The sequence below is a fragment of the Brassica oleracea genome, chromosome C4 (assembly GCF_000695525.1).
Source record: "Brassica oleracea var. oleracea cultivar TO1000 chromosome C4, BOL, whole genome shotgun sequence".
Classification (NCBI taxonomy): domain Eukaryota; kingdom Viridiplantae; phylum Streptophyta; class Magnoliopsida; order Brassicales; family Brassicaceae; genus Brassica; species Brassica oleracea.
Window position 1 is genome coordinate 9,776,088 of NC_027751.1, and position 8,178 is coordinate 9,784,265.

An 8,178-nucleotide genomic window follows, 5' to 3' on the forward strand; every position below is an offset into this window, starting at 1 on the left:
TTTCAAACGATTATCTAAAGAAAGAGATTGAAATGAAAATTTGGGACAAACAAAATTTTGTTTATGATTACAAATTGAACATCTTAAAAGATGGAATCCTTGTGCATCAAATGACTTACAGAAAGGTATTCAAACGGTTTTAACATGGACCAAAGCTCACCCATTGAGTTGTCCCATAAGGTCCTTTGGTTCGGACTCAAACCCATTGTAAGTCCCAAGAAGGACATGGTCGTGAGTACCCCTGACTTGGACACGGATCCTTTGGTCCCAAGAAGGACAAGAAATATGTCCTTGGTCCGGTAAATTCCCTTACCCAAGTGCCATTGGCGCCTTGATGTAATAGGCAAGCCATACTAGGCCGGACATGTGTTCTTGCTGTGAATCTCTTATATATGTTTAGGTCATGTTCGACCATGAGGCACTGGAAATAAAGACATACACGTCCCTTACCTTAAGTACTATTGGCGCCTTGCCTTGATGTATTTGTCATGTCATACACATCCGGACATGAGTATTGATGTAAACCTATTGTCTAGGTTTAGGTCATGTCCGAGCATAAGGGACTGAGACAGGATAAAATACATCCTATGTTACCTACAAGGAACTAAGAATTTGAGATTACATTATACTAACCAAAACCCAAAGAAGGGTTAATATGTTTTGATTGATACATGTTATCTTTCGGATCCACAATGATAGATCCCAGGCAAGTTACGTCTTTGCAACACGGTAGCACTACTTTACCTTGGTATTGAGACCATTAGTCATTGGCGTCCATGAAGCTCAACCATCATGTTGGGATGCGCCAACTTGAAGGACATATACGGAGGTACACATCAGGGGGAGTAATACGTGTTGTACTCTTTTTCTTTCATCATGGTTTTGTTCCATTGGGTTTTCCTGATAAAGTTTTAACGAGGCAACATCCAAAGCGTATTACAAAGTCTGAATGGTTATGATATCCAAGGAGGAGTGTTATAAACCATATGATGGATGTCCATAACCGGCCCGGTCCATAAACCGGCCTAATACCTAGAGAAAGAGAGAGAGAGGCGGCTGCAGCAAGAGGAGAGAGAGAAAGGCGGCTAGGAGAGACAGTAAACCCTAGTTTCCTTTTACTTGTATTTGTATACTTTCCATATTTGTATATTTCCATTTATCTCTTTGTAATTTCCATATATAAGAGCATTTTATGTCATGAATAGTAATAAGAAATTACAAATTCTAAATTTAAGTTTACAATATATTGTAAATTTTGGAAACTTAAAAAGCCCAAGTACGTGAGAGAAGGCCCATGTATAAGACATTAATCGTTAAAAGGCCCATCGCCTCGCAAAATCGATCCCCTTAATTACCTACCACTGAGAGTGTGTAGTCCTCTCTCTCTCTCTCTCTCCACCAATTTCCCGGCCTCCGCGATTTTGATTAGTAGCGCCGGACCGGAGAAGATAAAACCCTATCTCCGCCGCTCAAAGGGACTTCCACTTCATCCTAACTACTCGCGCGTCGTCGTATTCTCATCCCTTTTCCCTACGATGAACTGTGCAAGTAAACTTTTTCTTTTTATCCGCCTTCTCAATTTGCCGATTTAGGGTTTCTCTTTTGGTTGATTTGTCGGCGTCACTGTTGTTTTTTTTATTCCGTACAGTTTCTGGAGAAGTTCCCGAGGTGCCTGTGGTTTCAACGAAGTCAGGTTTGCTCTTCGAGAAGCGATTAATCGAGAGCCATATATCGGTAAATCTTCGAGCTATTGCTTCATGAATCTATAGCTCTCGTAGCAATAATTCAGTTGTAGGATGATTCGAGATTGCTTGATGAATCGGATCTACTAGTAAGAGGCATTACCATAATTTTGAATTAGTCGGGGGCACTTTCATATGATTTTAAGGTGTATTGTTTAAAAATGAATCAAACTTTTGATCCGCCATTGGATGAATCCGTAGATATCAGTAATCGAGCTTCAAGTTTTGTGGATAACATTGTAGTCCTTTTAGATTATCAAACCACATGGTAATGGTTTCTTTATATATGTTTGTTCTCCCATATGTAGGATTATGGGAAGTGCCCGGTTACTGGGGAGCCTCTTACCATTGATGACATTGTTCCCATCAAATCTGGGAAGGTAGTATGCTTTCTTCTTTGAGTATTTGATGTGGAGAACTGTTTCAGTTAAGCCGTTTTTGATTTCTTTGACTATTCTGTAGGTCATAAAACCGAAACTATTGCATACTGCTAGTATCCCTGGATTGCTTGGAACGTTCCAGAATGTAAGCTTTTAGATGTTTTCCAATTTTTTACATTATCTTTGCTTTGTGCTTGTTTCTCTTTATGGGTGTCTCACTATAAAATTCCCCTGTTCCTGTTATTGTTCATGGAGAGTTTGGTTGATGACTGGGAATAGTTTTTTCAGGGTTGGTTGTTAGATTTTTACAAGATTAAAATTAACTGAACTGTTATAACACTGGCCATCTACTCGCTTTTTGACTTCTAATTAAGAGAAATTGTTCATTAGTTAGGTTTTGAATTAGACAATGTAGTTGCGTGAGAGAAGTTTATCTGTTTTGCTTAGGAATGGGACGGTTTGATGCTATCAAATTTTGCTCTGGAGCAACAACTCCATACTGCAAGGCAAGAGCTAAGTCATGCTTTGTATCAGGTAATTTCGGTTTGTGTTTGTATGATTAATGATTTTATTTATGTATCCTTGTTTTATTTTCCTTGATTTTTCATCTTTTGTTAAGTTTGTTTGATCAAATTATGGAAAAGAAAATTGCCTTCTGTTTGCAGCATGATTCTGCTTGTCGCGTGATTGCTAGACTTAAAAAAGAAAGAGATGAAGCACGCCAATTACTTGCAGAGGTTGAACGACATATACCTGCTGCCCCAGAAGCTGTGACAGCTAATGCTCCTCTGAGTAATGGTAAACGAGGTATGATTCTACACCTTTTTACCTATAATATGCTGTCTAATTAGTTTTCTATCTTTGTAACATGTTAGTGTACTCTTTTGCTGTAAAATAGCTGCCGATGATGAAGAAACGGGTCCTGATGCGAAGAAGTTGTGCCCTGGCATTTCTGCTGACATCATCACGGAATTGACAGATTGCAATGCTGCTCTCTCCCAGAAGCGCAAAAAGCGACAGGTACTGCATATTTATTACCATCTATCTTTCGTCATACATTTGAAAGTTAGTTGGCAAAACCTGAGACTTGCAATTTTTAAGTGTCGTATTCTTGTTTGTAACAGTCAAATGTAGAAGTGGAAGCTTATGATTCATGTTACTCAATATATCTATTTAGATTCTCGTATGCTTTAGAAACGTAAAGAGAAAATTTTGCTACTTCCTGCCTCTCTTTCCATGTTTTTTCGCCTGTTCCAGCCGATTCGCAAATGTCATGTGTTTTTTTCTTGCATTGGTTCCTGCTGTTTTGATAGTTTTATCATTCTTTTCGCAGATTCCTGAAACATTGGCTTCAGTAGATGCTTTGGGGAGGTTCACTCAGCTATCAAGCCACCCACTTCACAAGACCAACAAACCTGGCATTTGTTCAATGGACATCTTACATTCTAAGGTTTCTCATCACTTTATTCTTATTTTCCTTTGTTTGTGAAAGTCACTGCATAGCATGTGAAAGCTGACAAGCAGACTTGTATTCATAAATATTGGAATACATTACAGCCTTTGAGTCCTAGGTTCGGCAATGTTTTTTTATATGTCCTCATATTAGGTACCAATAGCCCGTGTCTGATAGTTTATTGTATTATGACCTGCGATCCGTATTTTGGTTTATATCTACTACACTAATTTTGGTGTGCAAAAGCTTACCTCTTAGTATTACTCATTTTCTTAATCGGTAATCAGGATGTCATTGCTACTGGAGGAATTGATGCAACTGCTGTAATATTTGATCGCCCTTCAGGGCAAATCTTGTCGACACTGACTGGTCACTCGAAAAAGGTCTTTAATTTTGCAAAATTCTTTTTTGCTTTTCTTGTTAGCTCTGTGCTTGATATGTATCGATTCTTTTGTAGGTTACAAGTGTAAAATTTGTAGGTGACAGTGATCTTGTTTTGACTGCTTCGGCTGACAAGGTAACTCAAGATACATTTACAGATTTGAAATCCATAGTTTCAAATATTTACGAGTAGTTTTAGTCATTATTTCTGTAGGTTGTAATCCAGCGTTGTTTTTGCGTCTGTTCTGAAAAGTAGTGGATGGCAGATGCATTTGTAGCTATGGAATCTAAATCTGTAGATGCAATCTTTGAAATTTTTTGGTTTGCTGCGTAAAAACGTTTCGCTCACTCACACTATAAATCTTTGCCATTTTGTTTGATACTCTGTTTTGCGTAATAGTTATCGTTATATTACTAAATAGTTACTTACCTGCAGACAGTCCGTGTGTGGCGGGACTCTGGGGATGGGCAGTATGCTTGTGGGCATACGCTGAATGATCATTCTGAAGAGGTAATCATGGAGAACTTTTACTGTCTGCTTTATTATTTTATTCACACACGTTTTCATTGACTTACTAGCGATTATGCTTTATCCAGGTGCGTGCTGTAACTGTGCATGCCACAAATAAATACTTTGTGTCGGCGTCTCTTGACAGTACATGGTGCTTCTACGATCTTTCTTCTGGCTTATGCCTTGCAAAGGTACCTAATCTATTTCATCAACTAACCAACTAAACGTGTCTTCCTTTACACATTTGAGTATATGATGTATTACATAAGGTATATGTATGGTGAGTGTACTCCTGGTATGAGTAGTTTGCATATTTCTTGTGTTTATTCAGGTAGCAGATGATTCTGAGAAAGTGGATTACACGGCTGCTGCTTTTCATCCCGATGGTCTCATTCTCGGAACCGGTACTTCTCAATCTGTTGTCAAGATTTGGGATGTTAAAAGTCAGGTAAATAAACTCTGGCCTTTCAGATTGTTTTGCCTCTTAAAAAAATCATATGTCCACAGGAATTCATTTGATTTTAATTTTTGTGTTGGATAATAGGCAAATGTGGCAAGGTTTGATGGACACACGGGTGAAGTTACCTCTATATCTTTCTCCGAGAATGGTTACTTCCTCGCGGTGAGTTCTTTGAACAAACTCCGAGAAGTGTAAATACAACTATGATTATGTGTACATGAATGCTTCTTTTTTCTTTTGATTCTGGAAATGTACAGACTGCTGCCGAGGATGGTGTTAAATTGTGGGACCTGCGCAAGTTAAGGAACTTCAGGTCATTCTCATCTGCAGATGCAAACTCTGGTACGCAACTACTGTATCCCGTTCCTGGTCCTAGTCGTTTTGTTGATACAGAAATCTCCATGTAAAAGATAACTGAATGAAAATACTTTTTCTTTGTGCAGTGGAGTTTGATCCTAGCGGTTCTTATCTTGGTATTGCTGCATCAGATATCAGGTGAATGCACATTCTAGAATTTTATTTGTCAGAGGCCAAACTCAGCTAAAGAAATATTTAAAAGACTTGCGCAGTTCAATAATTAAATAACAATATATTTGTAACGGCTGCAGACTATACCAGACGGCGAGTGTGAAAGCTGAATGGAACCTTATCAAGACACTTCCAGACCTTTCTGGCACTGGTAAGGTCCTTTTCAGTAACTTTTTCAGTGGTCACGTGGCAATTATGTTCCTAATTGCAACCAACCCTTAATACATGCAGGTAAAGCTACATGTGTGAAGTTTGGTCCAGATGCACAATACGTTGCAGTTGGCTCAATGGACCGTAACCTACGGATATTTGGTCTCCCTGGTGACGAAAAAGCCAACGCGGATGATGACTCTGCACAAGACTCGTGAAGAATCTGTTAGAAAACTCAGGCAGCAAATTGCAAATGTTCATCTCTGGTTTACTCCTTGGAACCTCAACTTCTGTTGTATCTTACAGTTTTGAAAGCAATGGGGAGTTGTCATAGTGGTTTCTTGGGTGCTTCGTGGAAACCCAAACGATCACAATTCGCGCACACTTGAATTTTCTTACTCTGTTTCTCGATCTAATATGTTCTCATCTCTCTCTCCATGTACCTTCAAAATCTGTACCAGAAATTTTCTATTTCTGTTGGCAACGATCGAATTCGAAGCTAACTTTTTTAAACTGGAGAACCTAAACCGATTTGGTTAAACCGGAATTTGTACTAAGTAGTGGCTCTGTTCCATACTAAGGTGTCTAGGTGAGTTGCTTATTTGCTGATACTTGCCCATACATCATTACGCTTTATTAATAGAAAATATTACGTTGAAAAAGACAGTTTCTTCGGTAGTTTATCCTAACAGTTTCATTTTTGTTTAAACAAACTAGTCATCTTGCAACTAACATGCTTACTAACTAAACTATTGTTTTAGCGGGAATTAACCTCCACCACTCATCTATTCACTATTTCAACGGTCCAGATTAATTTTGAGATCTATGACAAGACTGATATTTGTCTTATATTTCAACCATTAGATCTTTTTTTGTACATTTTACATGGACGATCCAGATTAACTGGTTTGGATAAAGTCACAGTCTTCATCTTTTTTTTTTTTTTCACGGTTCTGTTTACGTCGGAATTAAACTGCTATAAAGGATATTTGTTTTCTAACCCCATCCTATCAATCTTGCTTATTCTATAACCAAACATGCTTGTCCAGTAATCTAATTTGCTACATGTTCTTTTCGTCACATTTGATACACGTAGGATTAAACTGACCAACATAAGATTAAACTGACCAACGACAGAGCGGTCTCCTATTTCTTCCATCATTTAGCCGCTCACGAAAACATGAATCTCTTCGTCACATTTGATACAAAGGGTGACAAACAGCACCGAGCCAAGTTGGTGACAAACCACAACATTTCTCAACACGTAACCAACCTATAAAGCCTAACTTCAACTCCTTTTGCCCCCTTCAACCTCTTCCTTCAAAATCCTGAGTTTCTCCCTTTTCGATAAATCAACATGTACATATAGTGGATACTCAACATCACCTCCACCCTAGTGAGACTTGCTGAACACATGTCATTCCTTAACCAACTTCACCATGTACTCCACATTTTAATCATATTTTTCTTCATCCACTATACACCCCACCTCTCCTCATGTGTCCCACTAATCTCTAGAAATGGTTGTACAACAACCTGCAACATGTACACCCAATTAGCGTACATTTGTATAAATGTGTACATCATTGTAAATAAACAAACTCGTACATAAACAAACTTCTACATATGTACACATCTCGAATGGTCTATTTTCGTACACATGTACACATAATAATGAACTCAAGCTAAATACAAACATATATACAACTAGCTGCAACATGTACACCCAATTAGCCCAATTGTATACATGTGTACATCATTGCAAATAAACAAACTCGTACACAAATGATCTTTCGCACATGTACATACCAAAAAATGGACTATTTCTATCTTTCGTACACATGTACAGCGGATAAACTTAAGCTAAATACAAACAGAGATACATACCCCTAAGTCGTGTTCACCCATCTCCGGCATGGCATTAAGTGCGCCTCTCACCGCCAAAAGAAGATCTACGGCGGAGTACATGTTCACCCTCTCGCTTGGAAACCGGTCAGTCGCAAAGAGCCTCTCCGGTAGCCCTTCTTTCAGATCCTCAACCTCCGTCGTTTCTGTTCCTACAGAAAAACCCTAAAAATCAGATACATAATCCCTTAAGATCTACAAAAAAGTGACACTCACCGCCGTCCTTCTCTTTCCTATGCCGGCTACATCTCCTCGATATCTTTCTTTAAACAATTTATTGATATTTGATGTTAGGAGTTTTCAAGGCTCCTAATCAAATGTTGTAGTATAAAAGATTGTCGAACCAATCCTAGGTGATTCTAAAGCAAAGGGAATGCAAATTCATGTTTAAGCTAAGTGCAATCCGGTTTTAAAGATGGTATGAACTAAGAACTAATAAGCTAATACAATAAAGTAATGATCTTTCTTTCTCAATATGAAGCAAGAGGACTCATGGGGTTAGGCATTTGATCTTGGATGATGCAGATCCAATCTAGAGGTGGAAAGCTATCAATCAAACACTTTCCTTATGCCTAGACACTAAGCTAAACAAGCTCTATCTCTAGATGAATGTTCTTTTGGTAAAGCAACTCAAGCATCTAATCTCTTAGGTTGAATGTTACTAAAGC

At 38.4% G+C, this 8,178-nt stretch overlaps 1 protein-coding gene across 1 annotated transcript; it reads left to right on the forward strand.

Moving 5' to 3' along the window:
* The first annotated feature begins 1,365 nt into the window (after positions 1-1,365).
* On the forward strand, positions 1,366-6,038 carry LOC106336651 (pre-mRNA-processing factor 19 homolog 2-like). The gene is made up of 18 exons (XM_013775544.1): positions 1,366-1,548; positions 1,649-1,734; positions 2,051-2,122; positions 2,205-2,267; positions 2,570-2,656; positions 2,788-2,929; positions 3,021-3,142; positions 3,456-3,572; positions 3,863-3,958; positions 4,033-4,092; positions 4,393-4,467; positions 4,554-4,658; positions 4,799-4,915; positions 5,012-5,089; positions 5,185-5,269; positions 5,371-5,422; positions 5,536-5,606; positions 5,687-6,038. The coding sequence occupies exons 1-18, from the start codon at positions 1,536-1,538 to the stop codon at positions 5,821-5,823; spliced, it is 1,578 nt and encodes a 525-aa protein (XP_013630998.1). The 5' UTR covers positions 1,366-1,535; the 3' UTR covers positions 5,824-6,038.
* The last annotated feature ends 2,140 nt before the right edge of the window (positions 6,039-8,178 follow it).

Bases quoted from the DNA above. Each gene is read 5' to 3' on its own strand.
- LOC106336651 (XM_013775544.1), top strand. The intron at 2,123-2,204 runs GTAGTATGCTTT...ACTATTCTGTAG, and splicing joins TTCCCATCAAATCTGGGAAG to GTCATAAAACCGAAACTATT. The intron at 3,573-3,862 runs GTTTCTCATCAC...ATCGGTAATCAG, and splicing joins TGGACATCTTACATTCTAAG to GATGTCATTGCTACTGGAGG.